Genomic DNA, 18,608 nt, shown 5'->3' on the forward strand with positions numbered 1-18,608 from the left:
ATGTACATCATCAGACTATTAGTAGTGAAAACCACCCTGGGACAGAGCCAGAAGACCTCAAGACTCAAGGAGCCAACACAGCTGCTGGTTCACCATGTGTTCTAGCAACTTACAGAGGACATTGGTGAGACTTTCTGCACAATAACTGCCCATTTCTAGAGCATGCTTACCCAGTTTCAGCACTGGGACAATAATACTTTCCATTGTGATGTGAACTCACCATCACTCCAGATATGGTTAACGATGGCAAGGATATGATGCTGGCAGTCCACTAGTAGGTACTTGATCAGTTGGTTGTGGATGTGTTCTGGTCCTGTGGCTGTATCAGGCACTGGGTTATGACACTGACCAATTCCCACTTGCTGAATGGCTCCAGATGGCATATAGTAAGAGAGAATTTTTTTCACTCCACCCACTGTTTTACAACATGAAAGGCAAGTTGATAATTCTCAATGAGGCTCAAGCACAATCCAGAGCAAAATGTTCGCCGACAGCATCTAGGTAAGGGTAGGCAGTGCCATTCAAGGTAATACCTGGTACACCTGCAGGTGTCTGGTATCCATAAAGATGTCTGATCTTAGCCCAAATGTGTGAAGGAGAGATATGTGTTCTGATGGTTGCAACATTCCATTCCCAGCATTCTTGTTTCCATTGTTTTATTAGGTGGCAGACCTGAGCACAGAGCCATATAAAGGCAATGAAATGCTCCATCAATGGGTGACACTTATGGTGCTGGAGGGCCTGCCTATGATCTCTAATGGCCTCTTTGTGGTTTCTGATGACCATCAAGGGTACTGTCTTCCATTGGGGTGGGTCTGATGAACAGGGGATCACTAAATCAGCTGCTGAAAGGATGGCTGTAGTTGTATTCTGGACTGCCTCATTGATATCTCCATGAGGTGAGAAGCCAAGGGCAATGGCATGGCGGGGGTGAAAGCACCACAGTCAGTACTGTTGAGAGCCCATATGGCCAAGTGTCCAGGGGAGTTATCCTTAGGGAGGGTATGGGTGATAGGAAAGTGGTCACTACTAGACAGTTCACTGTGGACTCCAGTGGATGGATGGGAGAAGACAAAGGCTGCAAATCAAAAAGGATTATGGGCAGTGAAATCACCAAAGACTAGCAAAGGTGGATGGAGCTGAGAAACCAATGCAAACAGTATGTTCTGAGACATTTTACCATTGGGAGGGAGGTAAACATTCCAGATTGTAATATCCTAAAATGCCCATACACAAAATAGCCACAGCCTCCAAACGTGTATTAAGAGGCACAAGTTCGCTACTTAGCGTGTCCAGAATACATGTCAAACTCCTTCCGACACGCTGTCATAGACAGCATGGTTCCATATAGGGCAAGGGTCCACTTTGCTGTAAACCAAATCTCCTGGAGGGCAATGCAGAAGGAAGATGTGCTTAAAAGGTGTCGCAGCTCAGCCAGGTGGTGGAAAAATCTGCTACATTTCCACTGGAGAAGAATGTTGTTCATGTATTGTGAGGCCATCAAGGGACCAAGGAGACAGGTTATGCCCTAGGGTCACCTGCTGTTACTGATTGAGAGATTATGGCAACAATATACAGAGGTTCCAAGTTCTGTTGTGTGGTGTGGTGTGAACTGGAGCCTCAGGAGCTGACGGAATCTCCACCTAAGCCACAGAAGTGGAATAGGTGGGATCTGTTGGTGTGGGGCTCACCTCCTTCTTGGAGGACTTTTTCTTAGTCTTTCCTCTCCTTAGAGGATTTTTATGATGGTGAAGGCTTCTCTCTGAATCAGTTTCAGATAAAGATTATAATCACAGACCCCTGTGAGCAGCAACCTGTGGCTCCTTCGCCCACTGGCCAGTGTACGGTTTCAGACTGATGGAAACTGTGGAAGGAAGTATCCTGAGAAACCCATTCCTGGCAAGAGAACCCAGAGGAAGGAGATTCATCTCCAGCTGGGAGGCAGAGACCAATGTCCCTGGTGGGTGGGAAGCCATCGATCCCAAAGTAGGCGTGGGGGAAGCAGCAAGAGAGGATCCCCCAATCATCAGGGAGGCAGGCATGGTTGAACAGCCCTGAGGGCCCACTGTAGGAGATGTAATGGGTGGGAGTACCACTGCCAAAGGGCCATGTGATCATAGCTGTAGCATATGACATTGCTGTCCATGCTGCGTGTGATCACCCGTATTACTTTGTGGCCTCTTAGTAGGTTAGTTTGTCCAGATTATTGTATCTTCTTTACTCTCTGGAAAACAGTGCAATCTGGTGAGCAGGGAGAATGGGGCTTTCCACAGTTGACACAGATGAGGGGAGGAACAGAAGGAGCGTTTGCATGCAGTGCTCGGCCACAATCTCTGCAGATGGAAGATGGGGCTAGTGCTGCAATGCAAAGATGCGTGCTCAAATTTCAAACACTTGAAGCACTGCATGGAGGAGGGGAGTATGTGGTTTCACATCACATTAGTATTAGTATACCATCACTCTGACATTCTCAGATAATGAACCGCCTTCAAAAGCCAAGATGAAGACACCAGCAGTGACCCTATTGTCCTTTGGCCCCCTAAGTATACAATGGACAAAGTGTACACCCTGTCACTCCAAGTTGGCGTGTAGCTCATCATCAGATTGTAAGAGCAAGGGCAGTGGAAAATGATGCCCTGACCCATATTAAGACTGTTACAGGGAGTGAGAGTCACCGGTATGTCACCCAGCTTGTTAGAAGTAAGCAGCACCTGTGGCTCTGTGGCCAAGAAGGAATCCCCGTCAGTCCTTGTGCAAACTGAGAATTGGGGGGGGGGGGGGGTATTTTTCTGCTTGCTGATTAACCCTACATTCCTCCCATGGCATAGCCAGAGAGAGGAACATTTTAGGATCACACCTCTGATGGCAAATCCAAGTGGGAACATAAACTGCAAAAAAAAAAAAAAAAAAGGCATTCTGTCAGGAAATGATGGACAGTTAAAACTTGGGTGCAATGTGTACAAAGTGGTGTGGGAGTGCCACTTAACAAATGACAATGGCTAAAAAGGTAGTGCCCAATATGCAACATAGTTAAAATGACCTCCTCCCGATGGGAGGGCCAAGAGGAGGTTATCCAAGCCACTGGGAGAGGCTTAATAATCTGTAGCTTATTTCCATGCAGGGAGTACCAATGGAGATGCCAAAGTGATACCAGCTCCAAACAGACGGCAACACAGAGATCACTGGAGGGAATATAGGAGCGAATGGGCTGACATACGAGGTGCGGCTAGAAAAAAACCGGACTGATGCTGGAAAAAACATTTATTTACAATTATTTACTATTTCATGTTATCTCCTTCAATGTACTCTCCTCCTCGGTCTCTACACCGCTCCATACGAATTTTCCACTGTTCATAGCAATGCTGCAGATCATTTTCGGTAAGTCCATACATTACTTCCGTCGCTTTTTCTTTTACTGCTTCAACAGTCTCAAATCTAGTTCCTTTCAAAGCTGACTTGACTTTAGGGAAAAGAAAAAAGTCACAGGGGGCCAAATCAGGTGAGTAGGGTGGATGATCTAAGATGGGAATGTTGTGTTTTGCCAAAAACGTCTTCACTGACAACGCACTGTGAGCTGGGGCATTGTCTTGGTGAAGGATCCATGACTTTTTTCTCCACAAATCGTTCCGTTTTCTCCGTACTCGCTCACGTAGGGTAGCCAGGACGTTAATGTAGTAATGCTGATTCACTGTTTGTCCCTCTGGTACCCAATCAATGTGCACAATCCCTTTGATGTAAAAAAAAAAACAATCATCGTTGCCTTGAATTTTGATTTTGACATTCGTGCTTTTTTTTGTCGTGGAGAACCAGGAGTTTTCCAATGCATCGATTGGCGTTTAGTTTCGGGATCGTAAGTAAAAAACCACGATTCATCGCAAGTAATAACATTTTGTAAGAAGGTGGGATCACTTTCAATGTTTTCCAGGATGTCAGAACAAATCATTCTTCGGCGTTCCTTCTGTTCAGTTGTGAGACACTTTGGAACCATTTTTGAACACTTTGTTCATGTTGAAACTTTCATGAAGAATCTGCCTAACACTTTCCTTGTCAACTCCTGTTAACTCAGACACTGCTCTGATTGTTAAACGGCGATCTTGTCGAACAAGTTTACCGATTTTTTCAATGTTTGCATCAGTTTTTGCTGACAATGGTCTGCCTGTGCGAGTGTCATCACTGGTGTCTTTGCGGCCATCTTTAAATCGTTTAAACCACTCAAACACTTGTGTTCGCAATAAACAATTATCGCCGTACACTTGTTGTAACATTACAAACGTTTCACTTGCAGATTTTCCTAGTTTGAAACAAAATTTGATGTTAACACGCTGTTCTTTCTGTACACTCAACATTTTCCGACGCACAGACAAAACGTCAACTACTTAAAACAGACGCCACGGGCAGACTGAGTGCAGGAGGCAGATGAAACTCAAGCAGTAGGCAGAGCGAGAGTCATGTGACAGGCCACGCGACTTTCAGCCTTATTGCATTCGTTTTATTGTTTCACCAGTACTAGTCCGGTTTTTTTCTAGCCACACCTCGTATGAGGACTGCAGCCTTGGCAGCAGCATCAGCAACCTTGTTTTCTGGCAGACCGACATGACCAGGAACCCACATAAACATCACAGTGGCTCCACCAAGAGTGAGCAAGTGACAGTTTTCCTGGACCTGTTGCACTAAGGGATGGGTGGTGTACAGTGCACATAGACTTTGGGCGGCACAGAGAGAGTCTGGGCAGAGGACACAATTGAAAAGTCTGTGTCCCCGGATGTACCCCCATGGCCTGATATAGAGCAAAGAGCTCAGCTATTAATACTGAGTAGTGTGCCGGAATCCGATATCGAAAAATGTTGGCGCCAATAGCGAAGGCACACCTGACACCACCATCAGTCCGAGAGCCATCGGTGTACACAAAGGTACTATCGCAAAGTTCCACCTGAAGGTTGGGAAAAAGAAGCCAACAGAATGAGGCTAGAGTAGTTCCTTAGCAAGCAAATGAGGTCCAAATTTAACACAGGCCACTTCACGAAGCCAAGGTGGTGAAGGGTTCACACCCATCAGGAAAGCTGCAGGTGGTGTGAAGTTAACCCACTGGAGCAAGTACTGAAAGTGGACTCCAGGAGGTAACAAAAAAGGGACGCACTCCATACTGGCAATCAAAGGAATCATTGAAGCAGGTAGCGTAAGATGGGTGGCCATGCATGGCAGACAAGTGGAATGCATACCTGCTAAGGAGAAAGTCACAGCAGTAGGACAGTGGTAGTTCAGCAGCTTCAGCATACAGAAACTCAACCGGGCTAGTGTAAAAGGCACCACAGTGATGGATAGCGTTGAGATGGTGTAAGAGGGATGGATGTGCAGACACATAAACAAAGCACCCATAGTCAAGTTTCAAATGGTCAAGGGACCTGTGTAAATGGAGGAGGGTGGTTCAATATGTACCACAGGAAGTACCACCAAGGACATGTAGGACACTGAAGGACCACATACAGCGGGCTGCCAGGTAAGACATATGGGAGGACCAAGAGTGTTTCCTATTGAGTACAAGCCACAGGAATTCCGTAGTTTCAATGCATGGAAGAGCAACAGGCCCAGGATGTAAAGATGGTGGGAGAAACAAATTGCGCTGCCAATAATTCATACAGGTGGTTTTGCCAGTGGAAAAACGAAAGCCATTGTCAATGTTTCAGGAGTATAAACGTTCATGACATCACTGAAAATGCCAGTCAGTGAGCCAGGTCCATGGAGAGCTGCAATAAATAGCAAAATCATCAACAAAAAGTGAGCCGGAGATACCTGGCAGGAGACAGGTCATTATAGTGTTAATGGCTATAGCAAAGAGGACGATGCTCAGGACAGAAACATGAGGCACACCAGTTTCCTGGAGAAAGGTATCTGACAAGGCAGAACCCACACACACCTTGGAACTCGGTATTTCAAAAATTCCTGGAGCAAACGGGGCAGGCAGCCACGGAAGCCCCACTTGTAAAGCGTGTGGAGGATACCAGTCCTCCAACAGGTGTCGTAGGTCTTCTCCAAATAGAAAAACATGGCCACAGTCTGGGATTTCCACAGAAAACCATTGATGACATGGGTGGACAAAGTAACGGGATGGTCAAACTGCAGAACGCTGCACTCAAAATCCACAATGTGCATTCATTAGTAAATTGCAAGACTCGAGCCACCATACCTGCCAGACATGAAGCATACATTCCATCACCTTGCAAACACAGCTGGTGGTGAGGGAGCCGGGACAGTAGCTAGAAGGAAGGTTTTTGTCCTTACCTGGCTTAGGTATGGGTATGATGGTGGTTTCACACCAATGTCCGGGAAACGTGTCCTGTGCCCAGATGTGGTTTACTAAGCAGGAAGTGCTTCCTTGCAAGAGAAAGGTGCTGCAACATCTGAATGTGGTCAGCGTCTGGCCCTGGGATGGATGATCAGGATGAACTGAGAGCATGATCTAGCTCTCTCATAGTAAAGGTGGCATTGTAGCACTCACAATTCTGAGGAGAGAAGGATATTGCTCGAACCTCCTCTGTATGTTTCCGATTGAGGAAGGCTGGGTGATAGTGGGAAGAGCTTGAAATTTCTGCAAAATGGTGGCCCATGGTGTTTGAGATAGGAACAGGGTCCATAATGACCTCGTCTGGTACTGACAGGCTGGAAATTGGTGAATGGATCTTGTTCCCAGAGAACAGTCAGATGTTGGCCCACATGGCAGAGGAAGGGGTGACACTGTTAGAAGAACTAGTGAATGAAATATAGCCAGCTTTCTTGCAATCCCGAATAACGTGATGACACTTTGCACACATCTGTTTATATTGAATGCAGTTCGCCATCGTAGGATGATGGTTAAAATGTGGAGAGCACATCCCCATGTGCAAACTGCGTTACAGCATGCCTCAGTCCACCCAGCGACTGGGGGATTGCATGATAAAGAGGAAGTGGGAGGAATGGAATATTCTGCAGCAATAAGGATAATGTTTGTGAGATATTCCACCTGGTCATCACAACTTGGAAAATCTTGTTCTTCGAAGGTTGCCAGGGAGAAGAAAAGCTGCAGACAACCTTAGTAAGCTGCCATTTGGGTGGGCACACATATGAGGTAGGAATCAGCCAATGGAAAGCACATGGAAATAGTCACTTGGGTAGGTGTCAGAAAGAAAGGACCACTCAAGATGATGGGCAAACTGGGCAGTGCAGAGGGATAGATCGAAATGGGAATAGGTCTGCGAGCAGTCTGAAAGGAATGTGGGTGCTCCTGTGTTAAGGCAGAAGAGGTTGAGTTGATTAAGAAGATCAGCCAAGAGGGCACCTCCATGACAGATTCTGGGAGAACCCCAAAGGAGATGACGCAGATTAAAGTCACTGAGTAGCAGAAATTGGGGAGGTAGCTGCCAAATAAGCTGAAGAAAGTCTGCCATGGTGATATCAAATGATTGCGGGACATAAATGGTACAGAGGGAAAAGTCAGGTGAGGGACGAAAAGGTGAACTGCAACAGCTTGAAGATGGGTAGTCATTGGAGATGGATTGACTATGAATGTCATCCCATGTGAGTAGCATGATGCTCCAGGAGACAGAATGCTGACCTCAGGGGAAGGTCAAAACGAAACGGGAAGAAATGTGAAAGCTCAAAGCGGTTGTGAGGATGCAATTTTGTTTCTTGAAGGTAGAGTACAAGGGGATGCTGCAATGCTAGAAGCAGCCATAAATCCTCTTTGTGGGACTGAAGGCTGCAAACTTTCCATTGGAGGAGAGTCATGATGAGGAAGAAATGAAGGGGTGTCACCTCGATGGCTGCCGAGTGACAGCCCGCGAAGACTTGCTGCTTCAGGGCACAGAAGCAGGAGGATCCTGCTCCATGAGGTCCACAGAAGCATCAGCTTGCTTGTGCTGTTGTTCTGTGGAGTCCAACACAGAGAAATGGTTGGTGGTGCACACTGGCAACGCGGAGGCTGGCCGGGCTAAGGTTTCCTAAGGCAACACCGTTTAAGAGGGTCTTCAAGTCGGTGAAGGCGAAGAACATGAGGGACATAGGAAGTCCTCACAGGAGTACCTCTCCTATACTTTCCAGCCTATCAGTTGTGTAGCTGGTGGCTTCACCCCTTGAGGCGAGAGTCTGGTGGTTTGTTGCACAGCTGGACAGTGGAATGGTGATGCTACCTTGACACTGGGCGATTTCACAACCTCAGAGCTGAATTTGAGGTGGCATGTCCGTCTCACCATGTCCTTCATGGAGCAAGAGGTAACAAGAACAGAACTATAGGTGCCAGATGGGAGAACAAAGGGTTTGTGACTAGCCAATAACTTGCGAGCAACTGGGTAAGGCCTTTTTTTCCTTTACCCAGATCTCCTGAGCAGCCCGCTCATCAAGATATATGGGACAATCCAGAGAGGAGACTGCATGTCCACCATTGCAATTGATACAGTGGGGAAAAGGAGGTGGACAATCCTCCTCATGTGCATCCCTACCTCAGGTTACACATTTGGCTGGGTGTTGGCAAGGCATTCTAGTGTGGTTGAAACAATGACATTGGTAGTAGCGCATTGGGTTTGGTATGTATGGTTGGACTGTGATAATTTCATAGCCTGCTTTGATCTTATATGGAAGCACCACTCTATCAAAGTTGAGAAAAAGAGTGCAGGTGGGCACTAAGGTGGAATCTACCTTTTTCATCACCTAATGGATGGCAATGACACCCTGATCAGAGAGGTAAGATTGGATTTCAGCCTCAGTCAGACCGTTGAGTAGCCTAATGCAAATAACACCATGGGAAGAATTCAGAGTTCTATGGGCCTGACAGGAACAGCATAGCTGTGGAGAAGTGAGGCAGCAAGCAGTTTTTGTGCTTGAGAATCAGAAGTAGTCTCCAAAAGCAAAGAGCCATTCCGTAAACGAGAGCAGGATTTCACAGGGCCAGCAAAGGTGTCAACATCTTTCTGAATAATAAATGGATCTATTATTATGAATGACCCAGCCGCAGCAGCAGCTACCTGGCCAGTAATCCATTGGTCACAGTCCTCATTCCCCAGTCACAATGGATAAATACTCCTTGCCACACATGAGAAGTTTCCAGCTCATGCACGAACTGTGCTGTTGCTACTGGTCAGGGGACTATCAATGCAGGTACTTTACGACTCCCCACAATGGGAGGCTACTGTGCTGGGTTTCGCGTATATTACCTTATTAAAGAGAAGGGCGCAAAGATGGAAAGCACAAAGGTGGAGTATACACTGCTCTAGGCAACCTACACAGCATGGACTGCACTTCTGGAGAATTTTGAAAATTGGTGGCATGTGAAACCCAACAATTGGGGACCATGTTTTTATTAATGAAAAGTTGTGGAAAACATCAGAAATGGAAACACAAGTCCCAATCACAAACAACAGCAAAAAATGATTCAAATGGCTCTGAGCACTATGCGACTTAACTTCTGAGGTCATCAGTCGCCTAGAACTTAGAACTAATTAAACCTAACTAACCTAAGGACATCACACACATCCATGCCCGAGGCAGGATTCGAACCTGTGACCGGAGCAGTCGTTCGGCTCCAGACTGTAGCGCCTAGAACCACACGGCCACTCCGACCGGCCACAAACAACATCCAAGCAGGGTCTGCACCAATAAAACCTTGCAGCATGAAGAGGAAGTAATGCTGCGAAGGCTGGGGCCCCATGATAGTCAAGCACATACTCACAAAAGAGTTGTGAATACCCTGGGGGCAAACTGGGGTGAGCTGTAAAAATTTTCATCTAGATGCAGGTGGGAATTGTCTCAACAACACACCCAGTGCTCTTACACTCTCTCTGGCCTAACCCTCAGCTACCCTGTCCCTACTACACCTTGCTTTTTACTCTCTTCTTCCCATACCATTCCTTCTCCATCCCTATCATACAACCCCCCCACCCCCCCTACACACAAGTTCCCACCTCTCTCTCTCTCTCTCTCTCTCTCTCTCTCTCTCTCTCTCTCTCTCTCTCGCTCTCGCTCTTCCTCTCTTCCTCCCCCCCCCCGCAACCCCCCCCCCCCACCTTACACCTCTTTTTGTTGTCCCCTGTACTTTTTTGTTTTTTGTCTTGTTGTGCAGCTGCAAAGTCATCTGCCCTGAGACCTGCCTTTTTCCCCATCACCCTCTCTTTGTATCCTTCCTTACCCCCTCCCCACCTCCATTAGCTTAGGCAACTGCTTTCAATAAACAAATATGAATAATTATAGAAGTCTTGCTGTGGCCATAGAAGTGGGTGTTTATGTACCTGTGTGGTTGTGTATGAGACTGTATGTAGTATTGTTAGCAAATGAGCTATGGCTTGAAAGATAGTGTTAATGCTGTTTTCCATTATGTGTTCCTATGATCCACACATCAATCGGCCACAGGCAAGTGGTTATTATTATAATACACAGCTGTGTGTCCCATGATTCAGAATAAATAAAAGGTAGTATCCTAAACATAATTAAGGAAGCAAAATATTCCAAATTTGCCATGAACAAATTTCTTGTTTAAAATATTCAAAAGTAAGAAGAAGTTAAGTACAAAACACAAAAATAAAAAGTAAGGATGAGCTTTGCAGAACTTTTCAGAAATAAAATAGCAATGCTATCTTATTATATAGTTTTGTAACTATTGATATGATCCAGAATGAACATTCACTGTGCAGCGGAGTTTTTTTGTTACTTTATTTTAGTTATTTATTTCATGTTCCATAAATATAGGTAATGAGTAAATCAGGATACAGAATGTGTCAAACTGCATAAAGTTCAAATATAGCTTTCACAAAAATAAGAGATACAATGTAAATAAGACATCAATTAGAGAACAAATACTCTACTAATGGAAAATGGTGTTTCACTGTGGAAGGATGATTATTTATACTGAAGATAAAAATCAGTATATACATGAATACATTAAGCAAATTTTCGAATGTCTACAATGGTGCCCAAAATAATGTAAGATTGGTAAAAGTTCGTACTTAGCATTTACTTAAGAAGACAAAAAAATGAAAAATATGACACAGACAAAGTAGTTTACACCGTTCTCAAAATCAAATTTGAAATAGTTTTAATAATTTTTATGTCAGGAATTTTAATTCTAAAATAATTTTAAGTAAAGATATAGTAATTTTGTCTCAGGAATTCATCAAATGTATAAAAGAAAAATTCTCTTTTACGTAATCTGAAAAATTGTTTTAATTTGAGCACAATTTTTAAAGTTTGTGGCAAATTAAAATTGTGTGCCAGACTGGAACCGGAACCAGTTCTGCTTTTGTGCAATGTTTGCACTGCCTCAGCTATCCATACCCTATCTTTGTAATACCTTCTCTAACAATGGTACTGGTCCAGCAAGGTTTGCAGCAGAGCTTCTGTGAAGTCTGGAAAGTAAGAGAGGTACTGGGAGAAGCGGAGCTGTGCAAGTGCATCTCAAGTCATTCATGGACTATCTAGTCTGTGGGAGCATTACCTGTGAAAGGCAAGGTTCTAGGTTCAAGTCTCAGTCTGTCACACAGTTTTAGTCTGCCTTTAGTTTTAATTAATATGACGCTACAAGTGAATATAGCAGCTCATATGCTGAATCTGAGCATTACCGTAAAGTATTTATGCAGTGACATGTGCATGTACTTTCGAAAGGCCGAGACTGAGGCAGTGCTACATCATGTGCACAGGGCGCCTCAGATGCGCATATGCGCGTGCGTAATTGGTTCCTGCTGAATGTTACTTAAATACTGAAATAATGTGTTCAACTTGTTAATGCTTCCATGGAATAAAGTTGTGTTCAGCCTACTGGTCATGTTGTACTTATACCTAATTACAACACGATTAGCGATGAGTTTGGTCCTGTTCTACACACACAATTCTACTCTGGTTAGTCTTATCTTTATTCTCTTAATGGCTGATGGTGTTATGGAGGACATTTTTCATTGGTTGGTTGAACTGCAAGAATCATTTACCACAGCATTTCTCCACCAATCAGAGGCACTGGACAATCAAACTCAAGTGCTTCTATCATTGGCTTCTGTTTTGTCTGGTCAGCATGTTCCTCCATCCACTGTGTCACCTTCTGTTTTGTTGTCCACAGTCCCCTTTGTTTATCCATCTGCCTCTTCTACATACAATGAGACCATTGAGGAACGAGACGCATACGAGAAACGTTTGTGACAACACTTTCAAGCTTTTGGGATTACTGATGCTATTTTATGTCATGCCTTGGTTTCATGAATATCACCAAGAATGTATGAAGTCCTATGTTGACTTGCCTCATTGCAGGATCTGTCTTCTGTAACGTTTGACCAAATCTGTGAACTTCTTTCAAAATACTACTCCAAGCGCACCCATGTTATTGCATCCCTGGTCAAGTTTTACTTCTATTGGAAGCAACTGCATCAATCCTATTGAGCATGGCCAGCTGAACTCAGTGGATTAAGTCATTGTCATCATTTTGTATCTGATGTGCATAAAGAGCCATATGCTGATAAGATAGTGAGAGATCTTATTATTCGTTTAGCTCCAGATTGTGAGGTTGAGAATGTGCTCTCCACTGTGAAAATCCATTTCTGAAATTTTAGCTATTGCACAGTTGTTCAAGGTGTCATGAGAAGCAGATAACCAAATTGAGTCAAGTTGTGAGGTATCAGAAATCCAATTCTCTCCTCCACTCCAAGCTTCATATAGTTCACAGGGGAAGGCATGGTTGTGGTGGCCCACACACTATCATGGCATCAAAGCAGCTGGCCTCACTTCCAGCAACAGCTGCACCAACATAGTAAATAGGTCAGTAAATTAAAGAGTTTCACGCTCTTGTACTGCCCTTATTGCTTCATTAACCATGAACACCCAGACAGCCCAAAACACTGAGCTACTTGTCATGACTGCAACAAAAAAAGCGACATTGCTTCTGTTTGTAATGAAAAAACTCAGCACAAAGATCTGATGCAGTTATGGATGTAAACATTGTATTGGCTTCTTCTGTTGTGCCTAACAAGCCTTTCATTGATGTTATGGTTTTTTGTAAAAATCTGCAGATGCAAGTGGATGCAGGAGCTTCAGCAACCTTGTTAAACTCACAAACTTAAATGGACTTGGGCTCCCCTCTGCTTCTCCGTATGTCACGAAAGTTAGTAAATTACAATGAACGGAGTATTCCTGTTCTCAGCCAATTCTCTGCCCCAGTGACCTACAAGTCAGTAGTCTGATCACTTACATTTCTTGTTGTAGATAATGCACACACGGAGAATCTTGTTGGATTAGATGCTTTTAAGTTGTTTAATTTTACCATTTCAGATGAAGTGAATTTAGTCTCTGAACAAGTGCCATAAACACAGTTAATGCATTATGTTCCGAGTTTTTCTCTTTGTTCTCTCCTGGAATGGGGTGTCAATAATTTGTACATGCACATTACCATGAAACCTTCTGCTTGGCATCTTTTTTCCGGACCCATTTGGTTCCAGTGACACTCAGGGAACAAGTCAAAGATGAATTAAATCACCTCATGGATGTGGCATTGTTCAGCCCATTGCATCAGATGAATGGTGTATCCCCTTAGTTATAGTAAAGAAATAGTCTGGCCAGTTACACTTTTGTGGCTATTTTGAAGCTTATGTGAACGCACAATGTATAGTGCATACATACCCAATATCACTCGAAGACAAACTCCTTGTGAAGTTATCAAGTGGTCAATACTTCTCAAAAGTTGACTTGTCAGATACCTATTTGCTACTCCCTTTAGATACAGAGTCACAATGTATGTTATTTGTCAATACCCCAATTTAACTGTACCAACACTTGTCACCAGCACTCCTGCTATTTTTGAGCATTTTTTTGGAACAACATGTAGTGTCTGTGCCAGGTTCTGCAAACTATTTGGATTACATTGAGGAACATTTACAAAATCTCTGTACTGTTTTTTTTTTTTTTTTTTTTTTTTTTTTTTTTTTTTTTTTTTTTTCTGTCCTCCAAGTGGCTGGGTTGAAGTGTAATTTTGAAAAACGTCAATTGTTTTTCAACCTTCTATCATTTAGCTTGGAATGAAGTTTCTTGCAAATGTCTCAATCCCCTGCATCAACATGTTTTTGCTATTATGTCACTTCCACACTATGTCAGTCAAAGAACTTCAGGTTTTTGTATGCAAAGCTGCCTACCACCATAAACTTTTTTCTGGGGCAGCAACAATCATGCAGCCATTACATGTGTTGCTGTGCGAAGGGACTCAGTTTCGCTGATTGCTGACTTGTGAAACTGCATTCTCCACCCTTTATAAGGCCATGTTGCCATCTGCACCCCTCTTAGTGACGTACCAAACAGGCTTCCAATTGGTCCTTGCGACAGACACTTCACAGTACAGGTTGGGGGCAGTACTGGCTCATAGATATCCCAATGGTTCTCAGTGGCCTATTGCCCAAGCCTCAAAAACATTGACCCCTGCTCACATTAGGTACTCTCAGATAGAAAAGGAAGCTTTGGTCATTGTATATCCTGTGAAGAAATTCCATGTTTTTCTCTATGGTACCAAATTACACCTGGTCATCGACATAAACCATTGCTTTCCTTATTCAGTCCTTTTGCAGCATTACCAGATAAAGCGGCACAACACATTCAACACTGGGCTCCTTTTATTTCACATTACAACTGCACGATTCATTTCTGCCCTATGAATCAACACACAAATGCTGATGCTTTGTCCTGTCTGCCAGACAGTCCAGACCCAGGGTCTGATCAGGAGGAATTGCTTTGTTTCCACACTGATATCACCACACAGCAGAAGGTAGATGGTTTTCCTATAACTAGCACACAGATCATGAAGGTTGTAGCTTCATATCCAGTTTTGCGGAGGGTTACCCTAAATGGATTCCAGCTGTCATCACCAGATGCCAGGGGCAGGATCTCTGTGACATCTGCGTGGAGAATGGTCGCTTCTCCAGGCACCATGATCAGCTTCACTTTCGCATGGACGACAGGGTACTCCCTGATATCCCATTGTCACCTCTGAGCCCATCCACATTAGGTGTCACATCACTTACCACTGCCAGTTCTCCATTCCCATGCAGGCAAGGACATCTGTCCTCAGTGGCCTAATCAACAGTTCTTTTGTTCCTTCCAACACCATATTCAGGGATTCCATCACCCATCCCTAAGTGACCACTGATACCTGTATGGTCACCACACCAAGAGCACCAATGCCAGAGCTGATGCCCAAGGTCGACATGGAAACAACCACAGTGTTGTAACTGTTGCCATATGGTTTGACATGGGAAAGTGGGGGCAGAATGTGTCTGCACCCAAAGCACTTCAGACTGTATGCTCCTGCTGCAGCACACCACCTTAGCCAGAGCCCAGCAGACAAGGAGGACAGCATGGATGTCTGAAGAATCTGTGATCTCCTTAAGACAGGAGGAATGCAGTGAGGTGTGCACATACCTTCAAAAGGCCATGCTTCGGCAGAACTATGTCATCCACAGATGGTGCCTTCAGACAAGGCTAGATGAGCTACACTTGGCCTTAGTTCTATGTGTATTGCTATAGTTATTTGTGTATGTAATTGGTTCCTGCTGAATGTTACTTAAATACTGTGTTCAAGTTGTTAATGCTTTCATGAAATAAAGTTGTGTTCAGTCTACTTTTTGTGTTGTGCTTATTCCTAATTACAACTATTTACAGGTGGCTATCAAAACAACAAACATGGCAAATGAAATAGCAAAAAATAGCCTTGAACTGACTGGAATTGTTGTACAGCAATCAAGTTGGGGGAAGTATGCATACAACTTATTTCTAAAGTACTTGCATATTATTCACAATGCAATCTAGTGCAAAGTTCCCTTAATGCAATGGTGAAAGAAATTTAACCAAATTCTCTGCTGTGAAATTGACTATAGATGATTCATAATATGGAGCTGCTTGTATGCTAAATAATGTTAAAATATTATGAGTTAGAGCATTTTTTTCTTGGAAGAGTGTGCCTTATTATTTAGCATCTGTGTCCCTCATCAAATTTTCCATGTAATTATTATTCATAATTTATCCTGAAGAGAGGAACAGTGGTAAAAGTTAAATGAAATTGTAGCCCTAGTAAACCTTAATCAGTTTCATGTTTATAGTAGAACACAGGCATTCATATACATAACAACATTCTACATGGACTACATATATCTAGCTACAGTCACAGTTGGTCCATGCTGTTCAATACTGGTAGCAAGAGCATCATGCTAAAATTGGTGACAATCAGAAGTGTCTTAATTGTCACCCACATGTTGATGTTGCACATGTGTAGCTTGTGATACCCACTTGCCTGTTTCTGCAACCTAATCTCACATTAAGTTCTGATTTACAATTATGGCAGTCATCTTTAATATCCTGCTCTTCGAACAATGAAGTAGAAGTTTTTGTCTGTTAGTATGTTTGCTGTGTCACCCCACTGACAGTCATGCATGGTCAGCAAATTACATGTTGACCAATTTTAGCAATGATTATGTATGGCAAGCAAGCTTTGCCTGCTCATGGATTACCATAGCAAAGAGAGTGACATGGATGAAGTAACTTCAGTCTCTTTCACTTAACACTAGCAGTAACAGAGATGAAGTGGACAGGCAACAGATTCTACAATTTTTCATACCATCAAAGTTTAAAATTCTTTGGAAAGTAACACTTCTAAAAGATGGTTTATATTTCTACATAATGATTATTAGTAGAGACGAGGGCAACTGCAGTATTTATAGTTCAGTTCTGACTATCATGCAGTGACTGTGTCCTGGCTGTGTCTCATGGATGCTGTGAAGATGATGTCAGAAGCCACCAGGGTTGACTTTCACTCTGGAAAGATCATCACAGTCTGCCTACTTTTTTAACTATGGCATTATCTTCTCATAAATTACAAAGATTTGTTAGTTTTTACCATAGAATGCTTTCTGCTCAGATTTCTAATTTCTACTAACTGTTAACTAGGGAGATGATAAATACATAAAAACTGTGATGGCTGTACACCATAATTACTTTGGACACAGCTAGTCTTCATATTACTGATTCGTAACACAGTTGATGTTTCTGCTGCCTCTGGCCTGCTTCCAATAATAGGTTATATTTTAAAATCAGAGGGACTTTCTATCACAGTTCATTTGTATTTGACCAGTTTCAAGGTCAAATATCTAACATGTCACCTAATATACAGCAGATGAGGTTCCACTACTGCAGTTACAGAGAACAGCTAGTACACAAGACGTTGTTATTACTTCATATTGGTGGTATATTAAAGTACATAAACATTTGATACCCACCTGTACATTGACAAGTTTCAAAGCTTAAATAATCTCCATTGGAATATAATATTTTTTAATTGACAGCAACTGAATTTATTGAAGATGACAATGACAATAAATGGCATATAAAATCCATTATTTGTAGGTTACTTTCCTATTCTTACCAAAGGCACACGGTGAAGCATTGAAGACTCCTCCAGGTGGACACTCATCACTCTGGCAGAAGCAAGCATTTTCAGGATTGACGTCACCCCTTGCAAACACATTTCGTGGAGGCCTGTACCGTCTTGCAGGAATATCGTTCACCTGGAAATTTTGTGGACTTTAAATAGAGTTATTGAGCTGTAACAGATTCTCTCTTTGTATATACCTAACTGCAACATCCATGTAACTGCCTGATGTAAAGGAGCAATATCACATAGTTGTACAGACTAGCAGTGGAGAGAGAGTAAACACTTTATATAAAGAAAGCACCTGTCAGTTATGGAAAACTGTATGTTTTCATTCCTCAAATACCCAAACTAATTACAAAATGTTCCAACAATGGGAGAGCTTGTTGTTACGACTGTAATGGACAATGAATGAATGAGTGAATGAGCAACTGTCTAGGCACAGTTTTGTTACAATAAAAGGACTTACACATTTTATTATTTACAGACAGGCACACGGACTGGTCAGAACTTAAGCTGGAGAATGCACCCACTGATATTACCATTACATACACAAATGCAGGGTGTATCAGAAAGAATCATCCGATTTGTCACATCTTTCTTTCTGAAACTAATAAACATACAATGAATTTTGCTTTTGGATGAAAGGGAAACTGAAAAAGATTTTTTTGTACCTTTTCATAGGGGTTCAATATGCCTCCTTGAGACGCATGGCATTTGTCAACGTGGTATTCAAGTTGTTCCCACACTGCAGTAAACATGTCTTGAGTTACTGCTTCCACAGCTGCTGTTATGTGATGTCTCTGTTCATTCATTGTTGTTAAAATAGGCACATAAACAGAGTCTTTTATAAACCCCCACAAGAAATAATCACATACAGTCAAGTCCAGTGACCTTGGAGGCCAATAATATAAGGCTGCATCATTTGGTCCAGTGCAACCGACCCATTATTCAGTAATCCTTCAATTTAAAAATTCTTCCACTCCCAGATGCCAGTGTGGCCCCATCCTGTTGGTAAATGAAGTCATTCAAATCAGTCTCTAAGTTCTCAAACATATCGAGATATATGCTTCCTGCAATCATGTCCTTGGGAAAGAAAAATAGACCATACACTTTTTCGCATGAAACTGCATAAGACACATTAAATTTTGGAGAATCCCTCTCATGTTTTGCAACTTCATGTGGTTGTTCCATACCTCAT

General features: G+C 43.0%; 1 protein-coding gene across 1 annotated transcript in view; it reads right to left on the bottom strand.

Moving 5' to 3' along the window:
* The window catches only part of LOC126203612 (lysosome membrane protein 2-like), a 438,898-nt gene that overhangs the window by 25,806 nt on the left and 394,484 nt on the right, over positions 1-18,608 (bottom strand). The window contains exon 7 of the mRNA XM_049937979.1: positions 17,402-17,543. Within this exon, the coding sequence (XP_049793936.1) occupies positions 17,402-17,543 (142 nt within the window). The remainder of the gene's footprint in view (positions 1-17,401; positions 17,544-18,608) is intronic.

Source organism: Schistocerca nitens, chromosome 9, assembly GCF_023898315.1.
Source record: "Schistocerca nitens isolate TAMUIC-IGC-003100 chromosome 9, iqSchNite1.1, whole genome shotgun sequence".
Taxonomy (NCBI): domain Eukaryota; kingdom Metazoa; phylum Arthropoda; class Insecta; order Orthoptera; family Acrididae; genus Schistocerca; species Schistocerca nitens.